At 38.8% G+C, this 19,079-nt stretch overlaps 1 protein-coding gene across 1 annotated transcript in view; it reads left to right on the forward strand.

The window, feature by feature from the left end:
* The first annotated feature begins 1,320 nt into the window (after window positions 1–1,320).
* The window catches only part of LOC139457103 (neural cell adhesion molecule 1-like), a 75,790-nt gene continuing 58,031 nt past the window's right edge, over window positions 1,321–19,079 (forward strand). The window contains exons 1-3 of the mRNA XM_071238541.1: window positions 1,321–1,363; window positions 1,602–1,940; window positions 16,459–16,740. Of these exons, the coding sequence (XP_071094642.1) occupies window positions 1,321–1,363; window positions 1,602–1,940; window positions 16,459–16,740 (664 nt within the window). The remainder of the gene's footprint in view (window positions 1,364–1,601; window positions 1,941–16,458; window positions 16,741–19,079) is intronic.

Genomic DNA, 19,079 nt, shown 5'->3' on the forward strand with positions numbered 1-19,079 from the left:
GTGAGATATTACTGAGCTGGTTTAAAACAGCTGATACACATTACTTCCCTGTTGATCGTCCCTGTTCACACATGACGCCTTAAGTGACCACTTATACCAGACAATTTTGAAGTTTCAGTTGGTATGTACAAAGTATATATTCTGATTTTACCATTTGATGTCTAATTTGTCTATGTTTACTGGTATCACCATGTTGAACCTAACAACTGTGAACACTTCTTATGTATGACATAATGTATTGAATGAATAACCCACAATATCTCAATACACTCGTGTACTTTGACCCAGCCTCAGACCCAGACATGTGTGTCCCCTCTGTATGTAGTCGTTTGTTCTTGAAGAGTTAGTTCAAATACATGCCTGTACAGGTAACATCTAGTGAGTGAACGTATCCTGAATAAGATTCGTGTGCGATTATATTTGTAGTCCAACTTCTATGCAGAGGTATGTCTCTTTTTCCCTAATTCTAAAATCGACTTCACCTGCTTACACCAGTATGTAGATGTACATTGGCATCAGAAGTACGTTTGTACGTGTGTTTTTTTTATCTATACTTGGTACATATTCAGATATGACCTCATTAGAAACTGTATAACATTATGTTTATGTGAAACGGACAAACCAGTTTATTTCATTTGGCGTTGGAAAATCAGTAATTTTTTTAAAAGATATTCAAAACTATCCTTGATATTAGTTTTCGTGACAGTCTTTATTACACTATTGATGTGTTCATTTTATCAGGTTGGTTTCTTTCAGTCACGGGATGGCCAAAAGGTTCCTTAGGCATCTAATGATCCTACATGGTCGTGGGTCCAGATTTCACGTTGTTTTTATTTTGTACATAGCACAATGCACTTGTTCGTCGATGGTAAACTAATAAAACAGGCATTAATTCGGGCTTCCTAGCCACATTAAGCTGACATGCTGTGACTCAACCAAAATACTATTTAAAGCGGATTATTATTACGTGTGTATATATATATGAAGATATAAAAACATATGTCAAGTGAATGTTATTATGACAAAATCGATGCTTGTTTTCAATTCATAATTGACAGTTTAACACATTAACGACTACTTACACACACACACACACACACACACACACACACACACACACACACACACACACACACACACACACACACACACACACACACACACACAATCATCATGACATAGTAAGGTACTCATAGATTCAGACAGCTGGTAAGATAGGTGTGTCATCCTACTCTCATACACCTGACTCATGGACGCACAAAACAGTCTCCAAATAAATGACAAACGATGAACCTTCATTTTAGGTGTCATACAACAGGCATGATGAACATAGCTTCGGCTGCCATACTATACGTGATTGCAGGTACGTCTTTCTTATCAAACACAAGTGTAATGACTGTATAGTTTGCTGAAATAGTTTGTTTCTTCTTTTCGTTTTGATTGGAGACTTAACAGTAATTAACTTATACACTTGAGATGAATAGACTATCTTCTTGTTTAGTCATCACAACATGCCGAATAGAACATGATTCTACCGCGGGTAATGCTTGGTCCAACCTCACAAATGGCATACTAAATATCCAAATATCTTCTTCCTGCAGGGGTTGTATCAGGTGCTCCCAGTGCCAGTCCAGTGTTGTCTGCAGTGTCTGACACAGCCAGGTTCAGCTGGGAGATTCCACAGGGAGGTCTTGGGACAGGAGGTAGTTTCTTCACTATCAGTCCTGCTGGTGCCGCTGTGTTCATAGTGACAGGTACTGGGATATTCCTCCCCACTGGCAGCTACACAGACAGGCTGGTGTACCAGGGGAACATAGCAGCCAGGAATGTCACCTTCACCCTGAGCAACATCCAGACATCAGATGCAGGGACATACACCTGTGGGAATGGAGGGGCTACTGCTCTGATACAGAACTGTGGACAGAAACTTGTTGTCCTGGGTGAGTGGCTATTTAATTAGTTGCTGTTTAGCCTACGATAAACATTGTTTAGTCCTCTTTATATTCCACATACATATTCAGTCTAAAATGTTCTTTGTCTTCAGACACGCCCATCTTACATGTAAAGTAAACATAGTCGTCCGTGTATTGGACCTCTCACTCCTCACTCATCAGGACGATTGTTCATACCAGGACTTTGGTGTATATTATCTATCAATCTAATCGTTGATCAAATCCATAAACACCTTCAAACGTGACATATCCATGTTCTGGGAATTCTATATACATGTATGTAATGCACAAAACATACGATAACACGTTTGTTTCCATTTGTGGAAAGAGTAAACGTTCCCCGTTATTCAAACATTTACTGCTGTGTTACTACTGTCAGTAACATGATAATCATATTTATATTAAATATTGGGGTAGCACAAAACATGTTTCAGGGCACTTATATCCTCCTTTATATAAACATGCAACCACCTACAACGGTAAGGTAAGGGTGAGTGTAATTTTGCAAACAATCTGTTGGACACATTGATACAGTACGTTGACTATATAGGCAAGAATGTATATGTATGAAAAGCTGTACACTTCTTGAATACCATGCACCACAATTTTATTGACATGACATGTATTGAAACTTAATTAACCTCGCATGACGTGCCATTTGCCAGAACGCGCTCTAATCAAGTCAATAAAAACTTTGTTTGAAAAATAAAAGCGTTGTTACCCTTTGGTAATACCTGCATTCTTTGTCTCTAATAATATTAGGGCGTTGGGTTAGCCTCGCGGTAAAACCGTTCGCCCGTCACACAGAAGGACCGGGTTCGATTCTACTTTTTAGTCACAATTACACGCCGAGTGTGCTTTATGCAGGAACGTGTGTAGCTGAATAAACACAGTATTCACTACTACAACTACTACTAGTAGTAGTGGTAGTACCAGTAGTAGTAGCAGCAGAAGCAGCAGCAGTAGTAGTAGTAGTAGTACTAGTAGTAGCAGCAGCAGCAACAGAGTCATTCACTTGGATGAAGTCAGCTGGCCTGAATAGTAAAACAGAAGGCTTTCTGTTTGCTGCTCGGGACCAGTCACTTCCCACTCGAAAGATCAGCCAATGGTTTCCACATTCACACACCTGGTGACTGCCCACAGCGCCAGCACAATAACCGTGGAAATGATTCATATACGGTTGCTTTTGGGGACTTCACCCGCGGTTTTGTGGACAAAATGTATCACTCTATTTTCGTTAACCAGGTATATAGGTCCACATTTCCATATATATTGTCCGTGATGATCAGTGTCTACTTTATAACATTTTCGGAATTTTCGGGGGGTCAGTGTTCACAATTGTGTTTCTCACTCCAAAATCTCGCTTTGCAACACGAAGTAAAGCAAACCGCAAATTGAATCACTTATAGAATCTTGACCACAGATTCAAACGATCTGACAAGTAAAACTGACAACTTAGAAAACAGATCTCGCAGAAACAATCTAGTATTATGCGGTATCCCTGATCGCCGCTGATGATGAGAAAGTTGGGATAAAGAGAGCATATAGAGTGGGAAAATGAAATGAAGAGGGAAAACCCGCCCTATTGTTGTAAAGATGACTCGAAATAAAAATAAGTCTGATATCCACAGATTAGCCAGAAACAAACTTAAGCAGTCCACAATAAGAATTGGGGAACATTTTAGTTTCGATGCTAGAAGGAAGAGATGAAAGCTTTGTCCAACGAATGATAAAGGCCAGAGAGAATTGGAAGGTGTGGCAGACCTGTGATAAATAACGCTACAATAAAGTGAACACTGGGACGCTATCACAGCTTAGATATGGATGTGACCAGGGCCTATCACAGCAGAACAGGAGAGCTGCACATCCTACTATATCACACTTAATACAACATTTCCAGATTTTCACGTCTAATTGGCAATCTATGAAAAGACACTTTTCTGACAATCAGGTGAAAAGAAAATTGCCAGCATTCACTTTCATTTGGCTAAATGAAACAGTTTCACAACTCATAATGGTTTTTTTTCTGTATGTAGGGACAAGGGCAAACATGAGTGAATTGGCGTGTTTGTTCATAAGACTGTGGGTGGGGTGCGGTAAGGTGAAATGGGGTTTACTGTCGCGTCAAATAGCGACGTGCACGCACGTATGTGTGTCTGTGGCTGCTTGTACTAGGCTGGACTGATGCTGATTTATAGCGCTATAGATATACCATGCCAAAGTTGAACATGAATACCACACTTAGACACAGTATACTGACTCCGAGTCGACCAGTCCTTCCTTTATCTCCTTAATGTCGAGCGCCAGGCAGGGTAACAACAAGTTCCATATTTTAACGTCTTTTGGTGTGAAGCAGCCGGGGATCGAACCCCGAACCTTCAGCTCTCCGGGCGGAGACGACGGGGGCGGTCTAAAACTGTGTGTAGTGGTGTTAAGAGAATAATACCTCATTATAAGGATGTGGTGTATTAAATGCTTGATAAAGTCTTTTTCAGCTAAGGAACAGATATGATTCTAGAATATGTGTACATTTCCCCAGAGAAGTAAGTGTATTTCCATGACCCGGACAAGGACGGCCTCAACCTACTAGTTGATTCTCTGTGACAGTGATGACCTTAATAAAGACAAGGAAGTCGACTGTTTTGGACGACGATTGTTTCACATCTGCAAAACATACTAAATCCACATGCTAAACGGCAGATATCCAGCACATGGTGATGGGGAGTATGCATGTGCAGCAATTGGAGGTGTCAGTGTTGTGGAATATTTCATTGCTAGTTCATCATTATTTCAACACATATAACACTTTAGTGTATGAGATTCTGATACTTCAGATCATTTTCCTCTCATGTGTAAACTTGACATAAATTTGAAACACTGTGAACATGATACAAGTGTTGATGAATGTGAGAATCATAAGTACGCCTGGGATAATATTCTTGCAGCAAATTTCATCTCATCTTCATATGCCAGTTTATATGCGAGAGCAACTTCCCAAACGAGTAGACGACATGGATCACGTGACCTCCTTCGCTCGCCACAGCCGGCCTGGTGGGATACTGATTGTGATGTTGCAAAGAGATAGAAGTACTCAGCACTTGACACGTTTAGTTGCACAAGCGAAGAACCAAACGTTTGTTCGTTGCTATACGCAGATGACGTCGTAAATTCAGCTGACAGTGCAGGGATATTATGGAGCAGATTAACTGTATCGATGATCTTGTACGAGATGGGGTATGGCTTTAAATGTCGAAAAATGAAAAATCAGTTTTCAGAAATGGAGGACTACTACAGCACTACACAAAATGGCATTACAGAGGAAATAAATTACAAACAGTCTCTTCTTACAAGTACCTAGGTTCATTCTTCACGCCAAAACTACACTGAACAAGAGCATGAACTAACTTAGCACAACACACAGAAAAAAACGTGTTCTGATACATAAAATTGGTTGAATCATTGCATAGATCATTTTCGTTGCTGTGTGTACAGGTAAACCTTCAAAAAGATGATGGATTAACTTATGGTTCAGAGTTATTGGTATTACAGTACTGTGAACTCGTAGAAAGGATACATATTCCCCTGGCCGCAGTTGTTACTGCTATGTATAAAAGAAGAACATTTCAACTTGCATTGTAAATAGTGCACTTCTGATCCATAAGTAATTGTTATTCTTCCTTATAGGATTTAACCACATGTTTATACAAGTCTAAATACATTTTGTTTTAATGGTACTCTTCCTTAAAGGATTCCTCAACAGTTACAAAGATATTAACAATGGGACATTTTCGAATCAGTACTTATAAAATGGTTCTGTTACCACACGTTCGTATATATTTTGCATTTGTATCTCATTAAACGATACTAGTATAATCTCTTTACATAAAACTGAGTTATTTTTTATCTCTCGTGTCTCATAGGCCAACTGTTATCTCGAATTAATTGTGTGTTAAATAATTAAGATGTTTGTTGCTTTTGGTTATCCTAGTGTTTGGTATGATGAATGGTCTCGTGTTTATAAACAACAATCCATTTTGGAGTGCGGTTTCTTATATAAATATCCTATGACTATTTGTTGTTTCAGATCAGTTGCATTTATCAATATCATACTATCATTAACTGTCTCACTTATCCTCTAATCAACGAAAAGTGAAAACATATTTCATTTTTTGTAGTTCCTATCACATTACCCATTACCAGCACTGCACATTACCAACAAAGGGTGTAATTATTTGACTGATGGTGAACCTAGGCTGCAGGAGAAAGTAGACCTAACCCTACACAGCATACATATTCAGATGATTTCTCATAAATAAATATCATTGTAATTTAACACCAGACTTGTTTCTCGAAACAAGGATGATACATGTTTAAATACAATAAAAACTCAGAAAAGTGATAAGCTTGAGCGCAGCTTGTTATCTTGAAACTCTTACAATTAAAAGATGAGTAGATTTATTTGTGTTAATGTTTGTATATCTCTCTTCTAGTGGAATGACCAATGTGCCGTCTGCTTGTCATCTGATTAATATTAATCATCAGCTGTCACCACGTGGTATGATCTCGCATAAGGACCAGAACAGGGCCTGTTCTTCTCTATAGTAGATAGGTCTATAGGCCCTATCGCCAATTCAGAAAACAAGCAAGACTGAAGACTGTAGTGAAAGTTTATATCAAAGTTCAGTTCATATTTCATAGCGTGTTGAAGTCTCACTTGTGACAGATTGACTGCAATAAATAAGAAAATTTAGCATAATGCTATTATACATTGTGACACTATTACAACCTTATGTATCAAACTTCACTTATAAAGATATATTTTTACAAAGTCTACAACTTTGAAATTCTGGAGAACCGAAACATGTCAGTCAAGTCATATAACCAATATTTCTATAAATAAGCATTTACTGTTAAATAATAAGTTTGAAAAGCCCTCGCAAAACAACCTGTTGCAAATTCTATTTTTAACACCTCGTGCAAAGCGAGCGAGTTTTGAATGCAGCAAACAGCTTCGAAAGCCATGTGAAAATATAAACTTAATAATGTGACTGAATACTATAGAAAGTGCTGCTGATAAGTTAATAATACTAACACAAAATGCTTCCAAGCAAAGACTGCTAATAAAGTAATTCATACCGTTTGTAGACCATCCATTCTTCCAAAAGAATAACCCACATGGCAATGATGGCAGGCAGGCCAGCGACATACTTCAAAAATAAAACCTACCAGCAGTTATCCCCTTTTGTAACCACGAAAATTGCAACCCGCTAAAAAACAAACTTGACAATAAATCACTGCTATTTGCACTAGGGTTAATCATAGCAATTCTCCGAAAATCTATCTAGAACACATAAATACCAAATAATAGTTTTATCATTTTGGCTGTAACAGGGCCTGTAAATGAAACATACGAGACTCGTACTCTATTGTTAATCAGACCGTTTCGACTCTCACATCGTCATATATTTGAACTCATCACCCACCCCGTTATTGACAATCCTTATTGAAGAGCTATGATGTAACAGTCTTTTTAACATTATGTCATTTTCTGACCATGTTAGGTTTCTTTTTTTCATGACTCTGTTTTAATTGCATCGAGATCACAAGAAATTCAAAAACGTAAATTTCCTAATACCTTATTAGCAAACGTTAAGAATGCATCTGCGATGATTACATATATTTCACCTGTGTCCAGTTAATGTTACAGTAAGCTGACTGACTGACTGATATAGGAGATTTAACGTGCGCTTTCCGACTGTAGCGTATTTCGCACACGGGCCTGGCCGGGCCATTTAGTGTACTGCGAAAAGGGTGAAAGTGGTGTGTGCAACCCAAGAATTTCTGATTTTGAGATGGGTACGTTTAGGCTTATTTCTGGTATTTTGAGAGATAATTTAGCTGCTTTATCGGCGCTTTCGTTGCCGTAAATTCCTACGTGGGCGGGGATCCACAAGAAGGTTATTTGTTTGCCTGCGTTTGTTAGGTCGTTGGAGCTTTTAAGTATTTGGTTTATTAATTTAGGTCGTTTTTTGGTATTTTAGTTTTGGAGGGCTTGTAGTCCACTAAGGGAGTCGGTGAGAATTAGGATTTTATTGTTGTTTTCAGATTGTTGGTTTACAGTAAGGAAGAGGTAGCCAACTTATATTCGCCGTAGTAGGTGTTCGACCGGTTAATGTTCGAATTGAAGTCCGCCTGTGGGTTCACAACGTTTTATTGTGGGCTCATCACAAGGTGCTTCGTGATCAACTCACAGTTCAGTACTTCCCTGCTCGCGGTTAGTTTACATACATTCAGCTCCTAAATGTGTTGATTTATCCTTAATGAGATAAGAAGGCCAGACCACGTAGCATCTCGTCCACAGTCCACAGGCCTTTAGTGCATTGGTCGTCCGGGTGATCTTACGCCTGGCCGCCTAAGACAGGAGCCCCAGTGAGATGGGAGATTCAAATTCCAAAGTATCTATTTGTATAATATGTTGAGAGGATACAGATAAAGCTCGTTGCAGTGTAGTGTAGTGACAAGAGGACGTGACAATGTCAATCAGCTGAGGCCGTCCTTTGAAAACACGGCTGTTGTACAAACTCATTGAACTACACTTTAAGGACCGTGACTTTTCGCTCAGTGCGACCAGAGCATTACAGAAATGCAGCATGTTTCCTGACTGTATAGCAACATCTCCAGCTTGAGTTGCAAATATTTGTCACTAAAAGCCCGTACCTTGTCAATCAAGAGAAATAATACTTGTATCTTACAATTAAGCCTTAATCATAGTCACGATGGAGAATATGCTGCCATGTGTGTTTAACTAAGTTAGGAACCCCAGTCAGACCACGATAAAGGCAATGAAATACTAATATTCACTTAATAAAATGCATAAGGAACCTTGCTCCAAACGGTGAATTATAGATATAGCTAGACTTGCCTATTGAAGATTATAGAATGGCGCAAAGCCTTATACATATTTCACACACATGAAGCAGGACAAGGTCTGAGCCTCACTAGCTCCTAGCCTCTCTCTGTTCTTGCTAATTAAGAGTTAACAGATGTAAATGCTAGAAAAGATTCCTGACCACTGCCCAAAATTTTGGTCCAGCCTTGGCAGTTTGATATGCATGATATTAGGGCTTGTCAGAAGGGAAAGTAATGTGAATCGGGTACTGTACATGTGATTCACCTTAACACACCACGGAAACATAAAGACACAAAAACAGTGATGCCAGTTTTCACTATTGCCGAGCGTAAAAGACATTTTGTCCGTCAATAAAGACTGAGAGCATTATTGTTTATCAGAATGTTTTATCTCTCACATCGGCATAGCGTAAAAGACATTTTGTCCGTCAATAAAGACTGAGAGCATTATTGTTTATCAGAATGTTTTATCTCTCACATCGGCATAGCGTAAAAGACATTTTGTCCGTCAATAAAGACTGAGAGCATTATTGTTTATCAGAATGTTTTATCTCTCACATCGGCATAGCGTAAAAGACATTTTGTCCGTCAATAAAGACTGAGAGCATTATTGTTTATCAGAATGTTTTATCTCTCACATCGGCATAGCGTAAAAGACATTTTGTCCGTCAATAAAGACTGAGAGCATTATTGTTTATCAAAATGTTTTATCTCTCACATCTGCACATATTTGACACTCACTACCTATCCCATTATTAATAATCCCTTCAATGACGAGCGATGAAATCAGAATCTGGAAACAGTTTGTTTTAACAATAAATCTTTTAATGGACAAGTTAGGTTTCTTTATAATAACTCAGTTATATTTGCACCGATAACAGATTATAAGATTTGAAAATTCAAAAACGTTATTTTCAAGTTCTACTTTATTAACAAACGCTATGAATGCATGTGCTACGATGATGTTTGATTTACCTCTAATGTGTTCAGGTGTGTTACAATAAGGAAGCGGTACATGCATAAGTCTAGGTTCACCACTTATCAGTATTGTGGATCACAATGGGTCCTTTACTCCTCGTACGAACAACTTATTTGCGGATGAGGTACGCGTTTCGTGATTCAGGACACACATACTTCTTATACAACAAACCCAGCAGCAGTGGAAAACAATGTTAAAAGAAGTGCATGCACAGACGGGGTAACATTTCAATAGTTGTTAAGAAAATTTCGAGTTGTTTTTGTTTATGAGATTATGCAGATTTGGACGTCACATTTTTCTTTTAGTGGGGGTATTTTCGATCATTGTTGATATTTCTTTGGTATCATCAATAACTTTTGTTGGTGAAGAGCTTCACACCTAAAGGAGGATGAATATAGTAAAGACTCAGTTTTATAAGGGTATAGACTGTCATCGGCCGGTGGCAATTGAAAATGGTGGCTACTTATTCGGAATTTTAAAATTGGCAAGCATGTGTACATTTCGGTAGTGATAAATACAAGATTAATACACAAAGTGTGACATGTTTAATTGTGTGTAATCGACTCCTAAAATATGGGACATGCATTGTTATCATGCTATCAACCACTTGTGTGAATTGGTATTCCTCAGTAGTCTACAGCTTAAATATCTGAGGCATCATATAGAATGCACTCACTCACATCCCAAAACATCAGGACGTACCTGGGTACACATATGTAATAGCAAGGTGAATAAACGTACTATTTTGCAAACATTTTAATATTTTAACAATCAAACTGTCTGCCGGTGGATCGAACTATACCTGTCAGCATCATATTTCTTCATAATTCATATTCTAAAGAGGAGATATAAACAAATAACAAAACTGTATCATGCTCGATTTAACAGCTTTGGGCGATTTGTTTTGTATGTGTCACCAACGCGTATCTTAATTTGTTGTCATATGTTTTGTACACAAAGAGATACATGTGTTCAATTGTAAAACTTCCAATTATCCTTTATCTTCTAGCCTTGCTCCAAGGCTGTACTGAATGATATGTCGATGTGTGTATAGCAATTCTATCCTTATAATAGACAAGTCTAGAGAGGATGACAGTCTATAGGGACGTCTTGTATTGGGACACTTGTTTATGTTATTTACATAATCTAGAAATTATGATTAACGGAAATGGTCCGATGTGGCATGTCCGCATTGCTGCGTGTGGTTCCATCGTCCATTGAGATTCGGCTTAGCTTGCTCTTGCTGCCTGCCTCCCAATCGTATTACCCCGGCTCCAAGGCTGAATGATTCCGCTGAATGACAAGTCCATGGATGTATAGTAGTTCAATACTTTTAATAGGCAAGTCTAGATAAAAACGATCATTGCCTCATGCATGTTGGGAGTTCTGAAAACTCTGCACTGCGATATTTTGTTCTATAACAGTTAGCGAATGTGTCATAGTCGTGTGAACGTGAACTGCCTGACGATTGTGTTTTAAACGTATGTTTCTTAATCAATTCTTAGCAATAACGATCATCTAAGTTAATGATATTTCATATATATTAATGCAAACCATAATATTACAATATGATATATGCAACAATTCTGTGTTCTCTACGAGATAACAAGACGAACGGAGTTTCTGTTTAGACATGTATCACTTTGACAATTTTGTATCTGTTATTCGTCCACGATTAGCGTTTGCATCTTGCCTACGCGTCTTGAAATGAATCTCATAATTATGTTGCGGGTACGTTTATTCTTTCTATGATTATGGATACATTATCGTTGTATGTGGACACCCCCATACATGCGTGTGAAAAAGAACAAATACACCACAAGGGACATTTTGCCTTCATGCATGTTCGAATTTACGCACATTTGAAGTGTGTAGCAAAATACAGCTTAAAACAATGTTTGTCAGTTGAATATGAATATGCATTTGGTATATCGGCGATGCATCCGGGTTAGAACCTATACCTACCAACCTAAGCTTGTCGTGCGCGGAAGGGCTGGGACATTTTGCCTTCATGCATGTTCGAATTTACGCACATTTGAAGTGTGTAGCAAAATACAGCTTAAAACAATGTTTGTCAGTTGAATATGAATATGCATTTGGTATATCGGCGATGCATCCGGGTTAGAACCTGTACCTACCAACTTAAGCTTGTCGTGCGAGGAAGGGCTGGGACTGTTAACTCGGGTTCTCGGGTCGGGTGGTACTGAGTAGGACCTGCGTGATATATTGTTTAATGACAAAAACAGTCTATGGTTGCACTATAAGTGACTAATGTTTGCACTCCTTCTGACTTTACATGTTTGATTAAAGATACAACTTCAGTCAACTTCAATTTATGCATGACCAAATGGTTTTTATTCGTGTATCTAAAGACATTTTGCTAGGGCCCCGACGACGTGATTCTTTGATCTGAGTATAAATCACTTGATCTCTTGATCCGGACTCGATTATTTACAGACAGACGTCTTATAACTGGGATATTGCTAAGTGCAGCGTTAAACAGCTCACAAACACGTTTTATAACTGGAGAGGTCTATAGCCATTTCAAATAGAGGCCCTGTATATATGTCGTTTAACAGGACTTGTTATTGTGGTATGAGCGCACTGACTCACTTGAATGTTTCTCTGTGAACACAACAAACAAGGGAACAAAACGCCAGCCCACAAGTAGATGTTAAATATTTATACTCTTGGAACGCCAGTAAAATTATATATTTTGCACGACTTGTATACACACAGTGTACATGTTTCAGTGAATTAAATAACGAATTGCTTTTGAATATAAAAATGGATAGATCAACCAGGAAAGATATCGATGGACCCAGTTAAATTCACAGCACAATGGAAAATAGTGTTTGATAATACTAAGTGCGTGATCATGTACATGTCCATTACAGTAATGTACATACAAGTAAAAATGATTATAATAAATAGGCAATAGTGTTAACTATGAAATCCCTACTTGTCATCGATCTATTGACATCGGACAATGGATGATAATTCGACATTATAATTCAAGCTGTAAATACCTTCGTCATGGGAATGTACTTGTGCCAGTGGACTAACATTTAGTCCCAGAAATACAATAAATAAAAGTTCTTCTCTTGGGTGTGGGACTACGGTGTGAGTATCGCATGGAGCACTGATGAGTAGAGGGAATCACGGTTAGGGTTAGCCTGGGTCAGTGTAGTCGGATATGCTTCTGAGTCAGTGGTGTAATAAAGGGGTTATTTTTCTTTCGGAATTGTTAATGTAGAGATGAAAGCATTATCAATACACAATTCGTCTGTTTTTGAAAGATATGTGTTATGTGTGATTTGATATTCATAATAACCCCACAGACGTTACACAATGGCGACACAAAACCGTACAAGCATCACATATATGATAGTATTACTTTTTCGTACTCGAGGTCCATTATCACTTTGAAGCTGAAACATGTAGCTGATTAATAATTTTGTAGGTTTACTAATATACACAACCGACATTTCTAATTTTAATTTTCTTTGGGAAAGAGAAATAGTGACAGAGGTGACTGGTATCTGTTGGGTGCTAACATGTGTGGAGTCACTGCCTCAGATGGCTCGATTAAGACGGCAAACGTCCCTCGGCTTGCTCGTCTGTCTCACAGTCCCTGAACATACCATTTTCTCGTCCGCCCAGCCCTTACTGTTATGGTATAGCCCTAAAGGAAGGAAGCCTAGATTGTCCACAAGTTTAAGCTGAAATTTCATCTCAACTGCTCCTTTTCAAGTAAGGATAAGAATTTATGGATGAACAACTTCTTTATTACAATTAAGAGCGACGTGACAACGGTGCTAGAACCTACGCCGAAACGTCGCTCTTAATTGTAATAAAGAAGTACTCCAAGAGAAGTACTTACTTAGTACTCCAACTTCTAAATGCCTAAATGAAGTTTTTCAATTTATGGGCATTTGCTTGTTTCTATTCAATAATATAAGCATTAATCTAACCGTGAAGCACAACTATCCAAAAGATCCCATACTGGTCTATAATTGTTTTGCAACTCCATATTTCTTCTGACCGGAGCAACCCGCCACAAACACGAGCAAAAGCAAACCTTTCGACCATGTGGCGTTCCCGTCCCATGACCGTGCCACAACGACACTGCTCTATTATTGCTGTTCATATTTATACCCCGTGCTGCAGAGGTGAAAAGTGGTGCCTTCATAGCCAAACAATGGCAAACCCAGTGGTACGCCAATCAACTCGGCAGATGGCTAAACAAAATTCAAGTTAATTCTAACATCGCAATACATAGTATGAGTACCCAATCCACACATGAGTTCCAAAGGACAGTTCAACCGCAATTGTTGAGGCAGAAGGCTTGGGTCAGGCAAGATACTTTACTTCTACTACTGTGCTGACCTGTCGCATAGTGATTCTTGTATATATCTACACGTGAATAGTAGATACTTGTATACACCCCAAGCTACTGACTTGATGTTGTCACTTCATACCGAGAACCGAACGTACACCGATCCCTTGCATATGAAAATATGCAATCAACGCAAACTGCGTATCTAACGCATACACCAACGCGTAGACGGAATATTTTGAATACCCTCTATCATCATGTACTATATCATTAAGAAATCCATTTTTGTGAGAAAGTAAAGTATCAGGTTGAACGATGTAGAAGATATGCATCGTGAGTGGTATCTGTTATTTTCATTGTACTGGGGCCACATTTAGCAGTGGCGGGGTCTTTCTACGTTGACTGTGTCCATTTAATAGGCACAGCTATCAGACAAAACTCCAAAATAGCAGATATAATAACTATAGAACTATGTTTCCTGAAGATCCATTGAATTTCCGACCGAACGCGTAGATCCTGCTTAAAGTGGACTCGCTTTTGATTATTCACGTAAATACTTGCATTCGTGGGGCGTCCATGGTCGTAACGTGCCTCGGTTTGTTTGTACTTAGTATTGATCTTATTAAAGAAGGGCTGTCATTTCGGTAAAGTGGACTTGGGCGCATTCTTTAAAGTACTGTTAAGACGTCACTTTTTTGTTTCAACTGTAAATTATCTGCAACGAGTTTTAAATCTTAAGCTCATGCATTATTTCGAAGCAGGGGCATGAAGAATGTATTTGCTACAATGATCAAATTTCATACAATGCACAGGCGCGCAGTACGAATATTTGGTTAAAGAATAAGGGTTTTACGAATACCCTGCATGACATGTCCGAGCAGAGTATTGTATTTCTTTTCTAACTTATTTATTGATCTGTTTTAACTATGAGGATGTATTTTAAATGTGATTACGAAGTATTTACTTATGTTGAGTCACATAACGACACGTAACTAGACATCGTAACAATGTTTTTGAACAAATGTTCAGTTACATGGGCATTATATCCGTAACAGAATATTTTTGTTCATACGTTGCATCAAGTTTGTTTGTTGTTTTACGCCGCACTCAGCAATATTCCAGTTATATGACGGCGGTCTGTAGATAATCGAGTATGGACCAGACACTCCAGTGATTGATATCATGAGCATCGATTTACGCAATTGGGATTCGATGATATGCATCAACCAAGTCAGCGAGCCTGACCACCCGTTAGTCTCCTTTAACGAAAAGCATAGTCGCCTTTAACGGCAAGCATGGGTTGCTGAAGACCTATTCCATCCTGGATCTTCGCAGGTTCGTTGCATCAAGTGCTCGAATTATTGATAATATATTTATCCATAACGAAAATCTAATCTGTCCTAATGTTGCTAAACTTCTTCAAATACAGATTTCTTGATTTATGTTTTACTGGAAGGATACAATCTGACATATTTCCAGTTGTGCGAGAATTCTATTTGTTCATTCAGTTAAATAATTAAAACTATTCTTGAGTTTATGTCATGTAAACATGTCTTAATACTTGATGAGTATCACAAATTCTACCCACGTGATGTGTTATACAAAACACTTACTAACATTAACATTCAACCGAGAAACAATCAAGTTATACTATATGTTATTTCATGAACGGCAATTCGAGTGCATAACAAAACAAGAGAAATTTATTTTGGAAATTCGCATTAAAAATCGTGAAATTATTGTTGAAAGTATATAACCGTATGAGTTGGTCATAGTGTTGTTAGACGACAGTGGCCTCCGTGAATGAATAAGTATCTGTTCTAAAGCAATGTTGAGGCCCAGGCAATCCTTTTTGACGTCAAAGCCATTATTGATAACGCTGTAGCCATTATTGTTAAAGTCGTAGTAATTATAGTAACCATCATATCTGACGTCACTGCCATGATTGTTGACGCCGTAGCCGTCAAGGTTGATGATATAGCCATGACATGGCTTTATGTGCAGAAGGCACAACCTTCTAACTAATGCTAATCCTTGAGGGCAGATTATATGACTTCATACGATTCATTACATTTTGTCAGTTTAAAGATGATTAATTGACCTAGAGGCTGGTGTTCATAACAGAAGAAAATGCCTCTTCACGTAGAAGATTGGGTAAAATATTTACCCTCTTCGGATAATTTTTAAAATTGCATGAACCACACTCAATCATTCACCAACCCACTCACTCACACTATATATTGTGCAAGCCCCAATGTGCACAAGATCTATTTTGAAAGGTAAGCCCACAACACCTGGCCATCCTGTGTCAACAACTCCTGTCTACAACCAGCAAGTGACCTTGACCTGCAGCTCCACCTCTACCACTGTCCCAGCTGACCATGGTCTGACCTTGACCTACACCTGGCAGCGTGACAACACTGACATCACAGTTACCTCCCCTGGTTCCCCCTACACCTTCACAGTGAGTTCCCGGGACAGTCACAGCTACAGATGTAGAGCCAGAGAAAGTCAGGGTCTGGAGTCAGAGTGGAGCCAAGGATACCACATGGAGCCTCAGTGTAAGTACTGTTAACATGTTACTGTAAAGCTCAATCATCATTGGTCAATTTGAACATCAAACCTACAATAATAAAACAAGTTTTAGAAACTGGAGGGGAGTGTCAAACACTGACATAAGGTATTGAAATGTTACCTGGTTGTCCGCATGCCATTGTCAGTTAAGGGGTTTACAAAATTAATTGAAGGGCCCACTGTTACAACAAATCCCTAGGGGTCTCTATTCTTAGTCATCAGCTGGTCATTCTAATGGGGGCGCCGGTAATAGCGTGCAACTGTAGCCTACATCTAAACTTACTCTTGTTTACTGATAATCTCCTCCCGATAGGCCCTTCAGATACACATTCATCTCACAAATCGCTGTCTTGTTGAGATACTTACGCCAATGCGTTAAGTGGGTTGCTGCAGTAGCCTTGTCTCTATCACCGGACTAAACAATTATGTTTGAAATAGGTAGAGTCTTCGGACTCAAGTATATGAAGTAGCGTAGCCAACATAACATGACGCGATGTGTCGATCGTCTCTCGAGCTCCCGTAGCCTGCTCATACACGACTTGCACAAGGCTAGATGTTTCATCTGAACGCAGATGTTCCTAACCGGGTGATATTTGTGCTTCATCCATAATGATAAATTTTCAAAAACATGTATTATTCTTATTACAACCGGGCTCGGAGAGCTGTGTACATCGAGAGAACAGTCAATTATCGAATCATCAGCGACGAAAGTTGTATTTATACGCCACCATATACTAGAGACGTCCTTTTTCAACTTAGAATTTAGATGATGTGCAAAGTAGAAGTGAGCAATAAAGTCCCCGTTAGATACCGTTTTAATTACAAATTGTTTTGAAATGCACTCGTATAAAATAGTTCATACGACGAGAACGTGTTTAGTTATATATATAGATCAGAGACTCAAAGTGGTCTTTAAACCAATGATAAAGGCCATAAAAGTACAATACGAACTGTTGAACGTTAAAACAGTCACTCAGTCATCTTCTATCAGCTGTTTCATCATATAGTTTCCGAAGTGTTTATCCAGCTCTACAGACGTTTCTGTATATCATCAAACAGTATTTATTTTCCATATGTGTGTTACAGCGCGTATATTTATGTCTTGTAATAAATCTTATTCAGAGTATCAGTGCCACAGTGTCATGTATTCCAGACGGGCCCTACCAGATCTCCCTGCCCCCCTCCACCTCCTCCTACACTGTGACAGAACACCAGGCTCTTCCATCAATCACGTGCTCCGCCCTCTGTAGACCTGGATGTACCTACAGGTGGTTACACAATGGAACAACTGTCAGCAGTGGAGCCACTCTGAGTCTTGGACAAGCTGACAGATCTGAGACAGGCTCCTACAGCTGTCAGCCTTCTAATACCCAAGGCAGTGGTGACAGTGTTACAGTCAGTGTTGATGTTCATTGTAAGTATATAGTCTACACTGGTGAAGGTGTTACAGTCAGTGTTGATGTTCAGTGTAAGTATACAGTCTACACAAGTGACAGTGTTACAGTCAAATATGATGTTCAGTGTAAGTACATAGTCTACACTGGTGACAGTGTTACAGTCAATGTTGATGTTCAGTGTAAGTATATAGTCTACACTGGTGACAGTGTTACAGTCAGTGTGGATGTTCAGTGTAAGTATATAGTCTACACTGGTGACAGTGTTACAGTCAGTGTTGATGTTCAGTGTACGTATATAGTCTACACTGGTGACACTGTTACCGTCAGTGTTGATGTTCAATGTAAGTATATAGTCTACACTGGTGACAGTGTTACAGTCAATGTTGATGTACAGTGTAAGTATATAGTCTACACTGGTGACAGTGTTACAGTCAATGGTGATGTTCAGTGCAAGTATATAGTCTACACTGGTGACACTGTTACAGTCAATGTCGATGTTCAGTGTAAGTATATAGTCTACACTGGTGACGCTGTTACATTCAGTGTTGATGTTCAATGTAAGTATATAGTCTACACTGGTGACAGTGTTACAGTAAATGTTGATGTTCAGTTTAAGTATATAGTCTACACTGGTGACACTGTTACAGTCAGTGTTGATGTTCATTGTAAGTATAAAGTCTACACTGGTGACAGTGTTACAGTAAATGTTGATGTTCAATGTAAGTATTCAGTCTACACTGGTGACACTGTTACAGTCAGTGTTGCTGTTGATGGTGACAGTACATGTGTAACGCCTGACGTGCACATTTGCTTTAGTCTTTCAATACCCACCCAATCAACAAGAGGGATTGCATAAGACACGAAGCATGAACGTGATACCTTTCGGTACCAACTTAATGATGTCATTCTTGGAATAATGAAATCACTGG

The sequence above is a fragment of the Haliotis cracherodii genome, unplaced genomic scaffold (assembly GCF_022045235.1).
Source record: "Haliotis cracherodii isolate W230 unplaced genomic scaffold, xgHalCrac1.p SCAF_12, whole genome shotgun sequence".
In the NCBI taxonomy this organism is placed as follows: Eukaryota; Metazoa; Mollusca; class Gastropoda; order Lepetellida; family Haliotidae; genus Haliotis; species Haliotis cracherodii.